We start from the raw sequence: 13,828 nt of genomic DNA on the forward strand, positions 1-13,828 counted from the left end.
ATCACCCTGCAGGCGCACTTCATCCTGCGGCGCACATCATCACCGCACATCATCCTGCGGCGCATTACATCTTCACCGAACGATGTGCGGCTCACATCCTCCTTGCGCACTTCGTCCTGGGCGCACATCGTCCTGCGCACACATCATCCTGCAGCTCACATCATCCTGCTGCGCCAGAATGTGTTTCATTGTGTATTGTGGATAGACTTGGAACTTGTTGGGGTTTGGTAGGGGAACTTCGATGTCTAGTGGCTTCCTCTACTCAGTGTAACTAGATAAAAGGTTTCACAGCAGGGGTCCCTCAGTAGTCTGCAGCAGGAGGCTGTGGGGGTCTTAAGTTGTTGCTTGCCAGAGACAAGGGAGTTGAGAGAAAGAAGCTGTTGCAAATACCTTTTGCTCCATATATCTGATCTGAGACGGAGCACTCATCAGATGTGGCGAGAGAAGGAAGTGGAGGAGAAGACCTACAAGTGTACTGCCTTCCAGAATTGTAACAAGATTTGGGAATTAAAAACAAATATTAATTTGCTTTGGCCTTTCTTACACCTGATGTGCATTTGTTTTTCCAAGCTGTCAAAAAGTAAGACAGTAACCAGGATCTCTGCGTTATGTACGGACATCCTGAAACATAGATTGTCAAAAGCATTTAATCTGGCTAATAACTCTGTCTGCGACACATGGTACATTCCGTATCAATAAAACATGACCAAAGCAAGACGCAAGTGACTTTTGAAAGAAAGCTGCAACCAGCATTACCAATCTGTATTATATTCTGTAATTACCATCTGTAATATTGATTTAGAAAATTAATTAAAGTCCAACATTTATACATTTAAAAGACTATTTTTCTGAACCTTCAGCTGTAGTAAAAACCCAGAATTCTGACAATGACTACACATATCCTTTCCATCAGTTATTTTATTGTCAATTTTGCAGTCAAGGGGAAGCTTATGGGGGAAATTGAATTACAGTGCTGAGCAAACAGTGCAGGCATTTACTGTTGTGAAGTCAAGTTCAACATTCCAGATAAAGCATCAGAATTGTCTTAAATTCACTTTCCACTTATTTTATTTGTGACGATACAAACCATCTAAAACCACATACACCTTATTGGCCAAGTTCGTGTATAAAAGGCACTATTACCAGCTCTAGACTAATTTATAACACAGATGATATAGATTCTTTAACACAGTTTGGGATTTGTGAAACATCAATCTGATTTGGGTATATGCATAAATACTTTACCACCTCAGACCAGATCCTGATCAAAATCGTGAAGTTATTCCAAAGCTGGGGAGGGAAAAAGCCTGTCTGAGTCATCTTTTTAGTCCCTTCTTAAAGCGTACTTCTACCAGAACAATTCCGTTTTCTTTATCGGACCAGTATTTATTTTACTTTTTATATTATCACTCTGTTTTCTTGCTTAAAGTGGGTTTTGAAAAGTATTATTTGTTTATTTTTATATATATATATATAGATATAATTTAATGTTGTTGACACAAGACATGTTTTAGTTGACATCTACTGTGAACCATGAAATTGGCTTTCATTTTGATTTAACAGCTTTAACAGATTTAACAACTGCAACCCCAGGCTTCTTTTTGTGCTATTTCCTTAGATCTTCTATTTTTCTTCTCGTACTTTAATACACAGTGTTTTAACTTCAATAAACAGCAGTGCAAATGCTGAACAGGCCAATCTGTTTTGAAAACAGAAATGCTTGTGAGGTAAGTTAAAAGAGCCTGTACCAGGTTGAAGAAAGATAAAAAATAAATTATATCAATACATTACAGGGTGCAGCTTAAGCACGTACCTTGTGACTTTCAAACGGCTACTAAGCTATGACACATCCCAAAATAAATAAATGAGTGACAAAAATACAGCTGCATCTGAAAATGATTAAAATTAGACAAAGCACCATTTTCTTGTAAGTTCCAATTAAACATGGAGAATATAAAGAAGGTCATCCTTTAGCTGACAGGAGACTAAGGCACTGAACTATTTCCTTCCATCACTGGTCTTTATCTGATTTGTAGATAGACAGGGTCCGGGCTGAGGGGTCAGTGGCATTGATCCAGCGAGGCATCCAGTAATGGGAGAGCCACTCAGCCCGACCTGGATAGAACTTTTCAAACACCTGTCTGAAGTAGTAGGCCTCTTTGGTGCATGGAGGCAAGTGAGGATACGTCTTGTGAGCCTTTTCCATCTGATCGTCGTTCACCTGAGAGAAGACAGATCAGATTAGACACCATGAGTAAAATAAAATGCCATTCTTTGAAGCTTTGACAAATTCTATCTCCTGATAAAAACCCTTTGATCATAAACAACAGCTACTATGTGTACCATAAAGATTCTAAACACCATTTTAAACATTAATGTAGCATCAACGATCTTATTTCTATGTAAACATAAAGTGGTGTTGGTCTCTTGAGCAGAGAATGAATTCACACTCCCTGCGTGTCAGTTGTCCAATTTAGTTTAGTTAGGATTAACTATAGGATGCTCACAAGCACAAATAAGTACTCGGTCTTCACATGCAACACCCACTCTCACTGAGGTTAGACGGTGGATGGCTGAGACGGCGGCACCATTGACAGGTTGTTATGGGAATGTTTTATTAAGATATTTTGTTTTAAAAAGGGGATGGCATCCCCCTTTATCCCCCTACGAAGTGCCTGTTGCATATAGCTAACAGGAAAAGCAGCAGCGAAATTAATTGCAAAAGCAGGAGGAATTTTCACTTCTAAATATCTGGGTAAAATCGGTATGCTTTATTCAGTTTGTGAATCCAGTTATTTCCCTTTTAAACTCAATTAACAAATGTTAAAAAATGTAATAGTTATAAAATTGTATTTCTAAATGTTGTGCAATTTTCCAATTTTTCTGTTAATTGCCCAATAAAATATAAAATAATACATCACTTTAGAATTTTGTGTATTTATTTATAGATCGATACATTGATTTGGGAACAAATTGATTTATGCCTATTTTTGTTGTCCAATTACTCAATAATTAACCTCATCTTTTCTTTTGTGACAATTCTGTTGTCATAATAATCATAATAGATAATAATCATGTTTAGTATCCATATCAACCTTGATCAACCTTTTCATTAGCATTTGCTTTGCAGTGCACTACCGCAGTTTCCTAAATAATTCATGAGGTAGGTTTATCCATGAGTGGATGTGGTAATTGGAGTCAGCTGTTGACTGCATGTGGTGCTATCAAAATTTAATTTGTCTCTACTCTAAAAATCCACAGGTGAAGCTGATATATGTACAATAAATACAAAGGTAATACATTTATAACAGTAAACTACTTGTTATCATGGAGCCATTCATATTTTTCCTACATACAACACTACAGATTTACACTTGAATATTTATTCTTCTCTCGACATGAAAGGAATGAAATTAAACACCAGTATGAGCTGCTGTATCCTCAATCTTGGTCCTTCATTAACACTTACCATGGATTGTAGGTGTTCCTGCAGGTAGGTATACCAGGACTTCTTCACAGACGTCATACCATCACTGAAGGCTTCTTTGCGCCTCCACAGGATCTCCTCAGGGATCAAGTTGAGACCTTTGAAAGACTCCCTCAGAAGGTACTTTTCCACTCCATGCTGCTTACACAGGACAAACAACACAATTAGAACAAATAATTATTAATTTCAGTGCCTGTTTTGGATGTCAGACATCTGCAGTGAAGAAAACACGGATTTGTCAGACAACATCTTGCTGCAAAGATCCACTGACCCGAGGAATCTTCAACTCGTCAGGCAGGGAGAGGAAGTATGCTGTGAATCTGTGGTCCAGGAAGGGCACTCTGAGCTCCAGACTTTGGGACAAAAGACATTTACAAAGTCATTAACTCATTATATGATCGCTCCAAATAAAGAGATGGTCTGTCGACTGCTGGTTACAAGGGTATTGGATATGTCCCCTACACCCATGGAGTTATTGGTCAAATTGGACTCCGTAGCCAGAGAAAAACATTTTAAATGTTGCCAAACCACAATGGAAAGAAACATTACTTATTAACCCAAATTTGTCTGGGTGCTGGAATCACTATACAGGTAGGAAATTCCCTAATTGACTTTTTGATTTCTCTCCCTTCAAAAGAGAAAACGTTTTCCAGCAGAGAATGAACAACGCATGACTGTGTAATTTTTCTAAGTAGTAATCTTTACCCATGTGCAGAAGTGGTGCGATCAGCACGGAGATTATCAAACAGGTAGAGCTCCTTCAACAGACGAACACTGTCCTCTGCTGCTACTTTGGGTGATGGAGCCTGGAGGAGGAACATAAATCTGTCAGTAGTAGCACTTTAATAAAGTTTAAGATACTGCAACCCCTTCACCTTCATATGATGGAAATGTACCTGTTGGTGTCTCAGGATTTGAGCCAAATCACCCTTACAAAAAACTCATCACAACAATCTTGATAAGTGTGTCTGTGTCACTTTCATCAAATCACTAGACCGAAATGAACACAGTCAGAGACAAATGTGCCTGCTTCTCCAGGTTCTACATTCAATGCAAAAAAGAAAGATGTTTTTCAATCCATCTGTCACAACTCTGGACTCAAGACTTTAATTTGAGATAAAGAGTATTTTGTTATTTTGATACCCGTGTTTTCCTTGTGGCTGGATTTGTGTTCTCCCTAAGTTTTCAGTTACCTGTTTTATTTTTACCTGTTTTCCAGTGTCTTTGGTTTCCCTAGTGTTTTCTATGTTTTTTCAGTTTAGAAGGCTCCTAGTTTCCAGTGTTTTTTTCTGTTCATGGATTTTCTTTTTCTTTTGCATTCATTAAACAAAGTGTATTAAACAAGGAGGTAAATTATAATTCATATCATAGGGCATGGTAAGATCTATAAATATTTTTGTTATAGATCTATCATTTCCCAAAGAAAAAGAAACATTGGTAAATTGTGTGAGGTCAGTTGTTGCTCGGTACATGAAAATAATGGAAAATTCCATAACATATTTAGAGAGATGACTGGTTAACTTTTCAAACATTCAACTTTTGCTAATGATGCAGGTAGGTCATTGAAGGAAGTGTTTAGGATTATTTACTTCATTAACTAAGGGATCATGATAGAAATTTAGCATCTCTTGTTTTGGTCGTGCAAATAGAGACCTTTTTTCCCAGGCCTCATCTGTTTCAGGAGACCTATTGGATCACTATTATTCCAAGGTAATCGTCTACTCTTAACCTGAACAGATTTCCAGGGGGCAATCAGCTGAATGAACTGAAAACAGTGAAACAGCAACCAGGCTGACTTCCTGGTTGTTTTTAGATTTTGCCTACTTCTAAAAAAGTGTTTTACATCCACCCCTACATCGGCATAGTGGTGAGTAGATAATTTCTTCAGAGCAGTGCGCACATTCTTTCACTTTAACCCTGACGCTTCAGTTGTGCGTGTCTCTTAATGTGCGTGTCTCTTCATGTGTCTAACTGAACTATGTGCGCAAAGTGCACATGTGCTTGAATACTTGCCTCATAAACTCTTAAGCAAATTAACTAACACAAACTTCAGTACTGTTCAGGTCCTAATAACGCTAAGTTACATTGTAACCTTGGTTCTCTGATTGGTGTCAGCGTGGAGCCAGTTGATAGTTTGATCGACACATATCTCTGAGCGGGCCAGGACTTGAAGACAGAAGAGCTACATAGGTTAGTCTGCATGACGCAAGACTGACCTAGGGAGACAGTTAAAGACCTCACCAGACACAGTGGCCAAACCAGGATAGACACTCAGGTCAACTCGCAAGCCACTGAGCTGATCTAGGTAGACTACAACCATGAAAAGATATGCAGGGATGGGCGGCTTTTATTGACAAGCCACATCCAGTAACCTTTTGCAGAAGGAGGGGCTAGTTGCAACATGTAAACGGAAGGACCTTGCAAATGTAGACTGTGATTCCCATATGGCTGCTGCACAGCAGTTAAGTTACCCCACCATAAAGCCCATGATGTAGCAACACCACAGGTTGCTTGAACCCCAGATGGTGCAGGCAGAGCTGAAAGCTAATATGCCTTCTGAATTGACCCAGTGCAAAAGTCTAGGCTTTGCAAAGGGCATACCAAGTTTACTGGAATTGAAGCAGACAAAAATGTGATCAGTATTCCGGACTGTGTGTGTACGTCAGATTCATTTTGCCGAGGCACTGACGCCGAACAACATCCCTATCTCTTTTATGACAGGGGAGTGAGTGCAGTTTGATTGATGGGACAGGTGGAACTGAGACACGGCCTTGGGCAGGAATGCTATATTGGGACATAGCACTACGCTCCATCCATCCTGTGTAAACCTGTAGCAGTCACTTTGAACAGACAGTGCCTGAAGCTCACTTATCCTCCTGGTAGACTTTATGGCAAACAAACACTCAGTTTTGAGATGACACCTTTTAAAGTCAGCAACCCCAAGAGGCTGAAAGGGTGAAATCTTACGTTGACCAAGGAATACCCAGGTCCCATAAAGGAACAGTAGGCCTAAGGAAGTGAGAGATTAAGGCACAGTCATCCTCATTTAGTGTGGATTTCCCAACACAAACTGATTTGATAGCAGCCACTAGGCCTCGCAGAATAACTGCTGATTCAGCTGCCTTGAGCTGAGACTGCAGAAACTGCAAAATATCTCACACCATAGCTGAGTAGGCCTTCACCAGGTGTTCATCACACCAAATGGTAAATACCCTCCAGCAGTATGAATAGGCTGCCATGGTGGATGGTGCCCTCACCTCAAGCATAGTCCACACTACAGGTTCTGGTAAGCCTAAAGCAAGGAGTCCCGCTCTTTCAGGGGCCAAGCCACCCGTCTGAGCCATGCTGGGAAGGGATGGTAAAGGGTCCTGTTCACTTTGGATGTGTAATAATAATGCCAAAACCCTGAGAATATTCTTGTCCCTGACAAGAAAGGTTGAGGAGAAAGAGCGTATAATGGCGCCACTGTGTAAGTCTGAGAAGCTATACGTTTGGGACAACCCAAACACATAATGCCCCTGGGCACTGGCTTTCGCTGGCGCAGCGGAATCAAAATTATTGCAACAAAAAGTTTGACTGATACAGTTACGACGACTTGCATTGTGAAAGTAAATGTATCCCTGAGTCAGCTCATCAGAACCCTCTCCAGAGAATATCACCACACTGTCTGTCTTCTGCTTGATGTATTTTGAAATCAAGTACATCCCTGAAGTGGAAGACACAGAAACAGAAATTTCATTAAATGAGACAGCACACTTGATAACATAATGGAAAGCTAGGTGATATGAGAAATTACTGAGGTACATACAGTATTCTCTGAAAGGTGTCTACATTCTTTGTAGATTGTTTTGAAAAGGCTTAACATTACAGCTGTTGCTCACATTAAATCTTTTCTGTTCCAAATTCCAACAGCAAATAATGCAATTGAGAGATACAACTTTAAAATCTAACATCAAACATTATCTGAAGAAGAGAACAAAACAAAACACATTTGAACCCATTTTACAAAAATGCTTCAGAGAGAAAAAGTTGCTGTAGTTCTGTCATTGGAACATTGGAAGTTTCTAACTTTGAATTATCAGATATGATCATTTCATGGCACAGTTAGTGACATTTATGTTGACACTGACATTTTGGCTTGAAAGTAATTCCACTGGAGGCCAGTGGTATTCAAATAGGGAAATCAGGAGGAAAAGGAATGCAGTGATTCAGCATAACAGAAACTGAGCAGCTGAAATGTGAGGCACTACAGGAAGGAGGATTCAAGTACAGTATAAATAAAAGAGTTTCTTTATGCAATGTAGTGTAACTGCAAATTGCCAGTCAAAATTTAATTACCAATGTAACATCCTAGTTAAATAAAAAAAAACATATATACCTTAATACTTATATTCAACCTTTCAAATAAGATATAGTACCATTTGTTATGCAAGTAAACATAGGTATATATCCTTCCTAAACACCCAATGTACAGTGTTATATAACATTAAAAAAAAATTTAAGTTTAAAGTGTTCGGTTTTCTGTTAAATTTAATTACAATTATATTTTTGTTTTATTCTAATTTTACCAAACTATTATATAAAAATCAAAACTTATGGACATAAAATACACTGGTCTCCAAATTTCCATTGGCAAAAAAATTAAATTAAATTTGATAATTTCAATTGGCCAAATAGCCGTTTGGAAAGCCATTTACACTACATTACGTTTTCGTGGTTTTTCTGTGCAACAAAAGTCATGTGATATTTCATTTTGCACTAACCAACAGAGGCACGTATTGTAGTGATGTCATATGTCTCCAAGTGGTAGATCACTTCCTCGACTGCTTGGATGCCTTCTTCTGCACTGAAGTTTACCTCATGGTGTTCACTGCCGATATGAGCTGCAACCTGATGAGCACAAAACACAATAAAATTTCAATTTTTTTCTTTCCAAAAGAACCAACCACATATACTCCTTATCAGACTCTGTTCTATGAACCTTGCGAGCAGCTAAGACATCTGGGCTGTCCTCTGAGCCAATTGAAAAAGTCTGGATGGGATATTCCAGATTCTCCTCTTTGGCCAGTTTCACCAGTGTAGCAGCGACCAAACTGGAGTCCAGACCACCTGAAGAATAGACATAAGGAGGATCATCGACAGAAACATCCATTCCCAAATGTTTACTCATTAACACTTTCCAAGAGATAGCTAAATTCAGGTGATGTCAATAGCAATATGGACGCATTTTCTTTTTTTTTTTACATTTGAAGAAGTGGTCACAACCCCTCCATTGGCATAGTGATGAGCACATTATTAGTGCATTTTTATGTTTGGGTGAACTATCCCTTTAATATTTCCAATAAAGCCCCAAGTTAGAGCTTTCCTTTCAGTTTCCACCTTAACTTCTTTGACAAGTTAAGTTCTTTAATTTCCAGGAAAAAAATGGTATGTACAATAAAATATCCTAACCTGAATTGATATTGAATCAAATGGGACAGCCAATCGAACGGAGACATTGTGAATTGGAGTCAGATTGATTTTATTCTTCCTATTATAGCTTGTTTTTTGTACAAATTTATTGTATTGTTTGCTATAATGTTGTGTTAAACAGGTACTTGTATTGTTTCACTAGATAAATAGCTATCAAGCAGTTAAAGTACCTGGTTAGAAAGTGCTACATGTCATAAGCAGTTAATTTACGTTTAATGCACTACTACGTAAATTCTCAAACATTACCACTATACATACAAGTGCACGTGCAATTATTCAAAATTATTTGAACATGAGGAATAGGTCAACATGTTAATAGAGAAGTAAGCCTATCAGAGGTGAGAGCAGAACTACACAATTTCACAAATGGGGCATTCTTATATTTCATGTTTGAACTATTTGTGAAGTCTACATTAAGTTTTGTTCTTATAGTCAAAGTTATCTTTCTAATTGAAATAATAACAATAATTATTATTACTTTTATATATAACATTATCACCTCAGGCAACTCCAGAAAAGGAAAGAGTACAGTCCCTCAGGATTTTGGTTACAAAACCCATGCTGTTCATTGAACTGAGGTCAACTACATCTAGCTGTACTCTGAGAGGCCAGGGGTCAGCACATCCAGGCTTTTTCTTAGTTACTTTTAAAATCAAGTAACTTGTAATCTAACTTAGTTACTTTTAAAATCAAGTAACTTGTAAAGTAACTATGGCAACACTGCTACCAAGTGTACACAGCAACATTTCCTGATGCTCTTACCCAAGGTTGATGGATCCACGTGGTGGCCGATCCATGTTGTTTTTTGGACTGGGTTGGACCTGGCCACCCCGGTTTAGTTTGATTCACTTACTATATATGAGATTTACAGATGTTTTTTAATGAGGGCTTATTTTGAATAATGATATATTCATTTAATGGGACAAATAGCCACTAGAGCAGTTTCTGTACAGCTGTGGGATGGCAGAATTTTGTATTACCTGACAAAAGACAACCAATTCTCCTTTGAGCCATTAGACGTTTCTTAACAGCATTCTCAAACAGAGCTCTGATGTTGCTTTTCACTGCTTCCTCGTCAAAGCCTGTGGAGACATCCGTTTTAAAATATGCTTAACAAAATGCTTCTCAAAGGATTAAAATTAACAGTGGTTAAGAAGGAACTATCACATACTTGTAGGTAGTTTCTCCAAGGTGTCATACTTGGCATGTGCAGGCTCCTGTGTGCAGCAATGAAACTCTTCCATCTGAATAGATCGAACTTTGCCATTCTGCTTTAAATCAAAGACCTCAAAGTGCCCAGGAAGAAAAGGAGCAATGTTGGCAGGGGTGTCCATTGCATGGGTAATGTCTGTAAGGCCTGTGATCAGAATAACAACAAGTTAAGCAGTGCTTTTTCACACAGTTTAAAAGAGCCAAATTTAATGGGGGTAATAAATCACTACCTTTAGCCTCTGAGCAGACTGCAAGGAATCCATCATCTGTTAGGAGTTTGAACAAAGGACGCACACCATACGTATCCCGTCCCAAATAGACTTTCTTGTTGGCTGTGTCCAGCAGAATGAAAGCAAACACGCCATCCAGCAGAGAAGCCATCTTCTGGATGCCAAAGCGGTCATACAGGTGGAGCAAAATCTCACCGTCCACGTTAGTCTGATGATCAAACTCGAACTGCTTCCTGAGCTGAAAGAACATAGCACACTCGGGTTTAATTTTAGTTCTGGTTCTTAATGCAAACATTCATCTCTCTCTAACATAACTCTGGATAAGACAAAACCTAGACATGAGCACTGTCACTTCAAATTCTCTAAAGATGTTGGTAATAGAGCAAAAACTCAATTAATGATACAATGTGCCCCTTTAATTCAAAAATCTATTCTCTTAAAAAAAAGTGTGAAAAATCATTCACACAGCTGTGTGAAGAATGGAATTAGATATTTTCTATCTTTTCCTATCTGTATTTAACAGAGAAGTCTCTCATTTTAAGAAGATCATTTTTCTTATCTGGACAGGAGCATTGCATCGCTTTTTTTCACACTGAAGAAATCATTTAAACATACAGACTTTGTTGGAAAAGCATGTGAACCTCTCCTCTAATGTTGTAAACAAAAGCAAGTGTCAAAATTCTTTATTTCAAATAAAAAATTAACAAGCCATTTAAAGAATGTTTTAATGACAATAACCAACTAAATGCTTCCTGAACTCAAACTTTCATACCGGTCTGCCTGCATTTTAACTGGCTGCTTGCTTGAAACAAAGCAATTTCAGTAGGTATTGATTGTTCTCAGAGATTTGCCTCAGGGGGATGAACATTTTATGAAGGCTAATGCCACACCCACAGGGTTTCTCCTTTAAAATGTGAATTAAAGGACAGTACATTTGTTTTACATTATATGGGGGTTTACAAAGACTGAGAGACAATGGAAGAAATGTGTCTCTCTCTACACCATGGTCATAGGAATTTATTTTATTACAATGATTATTATTATAACTCTTTCAACAGTGTCACAGTATTAACATACGAATTGAGGATGTCATTTATTATCAATGGCAGAATATCTGAAACTTCCATCAAGTAATGTCTCTGAGGATGGAGCTTGGGTATCCTTACCGTGTGATGGTTGTAAATTTCTCCGTTGTAGCAGAGCCACAAGAAAGGAAACTTCTTGATTCGTAAAGGTTGCATGCCATACAGCTGGTCCACAATGGCCAGCCGGTGGAAACTAAAGCAGCAGCTGGTGAAGCCATTGACATTCTCAAAGCGGAAAGCATCAGGGCCCCTGTGAGCAATCTTCATGGCACTTGTGCACTGAACTGACAGGCACTCATCACTGCCAAACAAGGCCCAGATTCCACACATTTTGCAGCTGCAAAAAGAGACAGAGAGGTAGGTACAGTGTTGATTAATACGAGGTTTAATGATACTTGATGATATATAATGATAACCCAGGCCCGTATCTAGAACTTTAGTTTGTCCCATTTCAAACTGACAATCACATGTACTTCGCCGCCACATTCAATTTTTTTTTAATTTCTTAATTGCTGGTTCTATTCTTAACTATTCTGTTTAAAAGGATGGATTGATCACACTCAGGTCCCTGGGGGGAACTAAGTTTTGTTTGTGTTGTGGCCATAGAGTAACAACACAGTGTTTTTACATCTCTTTTCGGTGCTGCACTTTGTACACGGTCCCTACTGCCTTCTTCATGGAGACTATGTCCAGCTCGGAGGCTCATATTGATAAAGAGGGGCTTGTAGCCTGTCATCCACTTTACTACGATGGGAAAGAGACGGCATTTGTGCTCCAACAGCGTTTCCTGTATTACTCATTGATCTGAGTAATCTGACTCCTGGGTCTTGCTTATCAAAGTCAAGTTCGGCCCGTGACCAGTTTTTCCATTTCCTATTTTCGATCTGAGCAAAAAAATCCAAACTACTAAAAACAGAAACAGTTATTCGTTTTTTGGTATAAGATAAATAAATGTATAAGGAAATAATGACTTGCTTTTTAATTTTCCGGTTCTGGTTTTCTAATTGAATATGAAAATTAATTAAATCTCGGAGCTACAGTAACCATTAATGTCAGATCCACTGAATATTTCAATTATGAGCTTGTTACACTTGTTTTATGGGGAATGTAACCCTGCCCCCATTGATCACATAGGGTGGGGCATTCATTTTCAAGAAAGAAGTAAAGTTGTGCAAAGCCTCTCTGACTGTGGGTTACATCCATCTTACATCCGACACCCAGTGAGGGGCTCCTGATAATTAGGTGCAAAATTTATAATTTGTATTTATTTTTTTCAAAATTCCCCAAATTTCCAAGCTTAGTTCTCATGGAAAGTTTCCGGAAATTTTCCCTTTGAAACTAGCTACTTTGAAACCCTACTATTAACACAGCATTACTTGGCTTTTCAAGCTGAATGAAAATCTCGGGAGCTGCACCTGGCACAGAATTCTGCTAGAACAAAATAGCTAACCCAATATGACATTTCAGGCTACATATTGTGAATGGGAGCCACGGGAAATCCTACATAGATAATCTGTATCAAGTTCTGTTTAATATGAATTTGTGAATAAATTTATAAGTAGGTAAATTAAGACCCCCCCCCCCCTCAAAAAAAAAAAAAAACACACCAACGCACCTTTCTCTTGAATCTAGGGACAACTCAAGCCGGTGTCCATGTGGAAATAGCACGGATTAAAAGTCTGCTTCGATATGTTCTGAAACTTTAATAATGAACGACCTCTGACAAAAAGCTGTATCGCTGAACTCGGCCCAGTCTTATCCGCACTTATTGCTTTACACCAGTCAAGTTGCAGTCATGTGGAGATGTTGGCGGTGGGATGATGAAACACCCGATAATGATTGCACTAGTTGTGCACCACGCGCGTGTGCGATTTATCACTGAAGTCTAAAGTGGAAAACAAAGATTTTGAAGCGGTGTTCTGCTTCAGTTCTCGCCGAGTCACTTACCTTGTTCTTGGTTGTCAGGGATGCCCCGTGTTGTGCTGGAAGATGATAACAATGATGTGACTGCTGTGTCCGCGGGAGTGAGGACAACCTACAGCGACGCACGTGGAGTCGGAAATGCCAGAAACAAGATACTTCCGGTGACGACAGAAACTAGTTGCCATGATGTTTGGAGGCAGCTGCCTTGGTTGCTACGCTGTCTGAGAGCAACTACAGCTGCTTGGGATTTATTCAGCGAGATCTAGCTGGTTTATGAAAGATAATTTAATCCCTCAAGCATTTTTTTCAAATGAAAACCAATATATGTGAATATTTAGTAGTGAAATTATTTATTTGGGAATTAAGCCGTCTTAATTTGCAGAATAAAACATATGAAAGGATGAGACCATAACTGTAGG

At 38.7% G+C, this 13,828-nt stretch overlaps 1 protein-coding gene across 1 annotated transcript; it reads right to left on the reverse strand.

Moving 5' to 3' along the window:
• Positions 1-900: 900 nt before the first annotated feature.
• Positions 901-13,591, reverse strand: asns (asparagine synthetase). Its single transcript, XM_062409941.1, has 12 exons — positions 13,434-13,591; positions 11,568-11,823; positions 10,402-10,639; positions 10,131-10,316; positions 9,940-10,041; positions 8,469-8,596; positions 8,251-8,377; positions 7,087-7,193; positions 4,193-4,293; positions 3,759-3,840; positions 3,470-3,625; positions 901-2,221 (listed from the first exon to the last, which is right to left on the reverse strand). The coding sequence occupies exons 2-12, from the start codon at positions 11,814-11,816 to the stop codon at positions 2,012-2,014; spliced, it is 1,686 nt and encodes a 561-aa protein (XP_062265925.1). The 5' UTR covers positions 11,817-11,823; positions 13,434-13,591; the 3' UTR covers positions 901-2,011.
• Positions 13,592-13,828: the final 237 nt, after the last annotated feature.

This window comes from Platichthys flesus, chromosome 17 (genome assembly GCF_949316205.1).
Source record: "Platichthys flesus chromosome 17, fPlaFle2.1, whole genome shotgun sequence".
Taxonomy (NCBI): Eukaryota; Metazoa; Chordata; class Actinopteri; order Pleuronectiformes; family Pleuronectidae; genus Platichthys; species Platichthys flesus.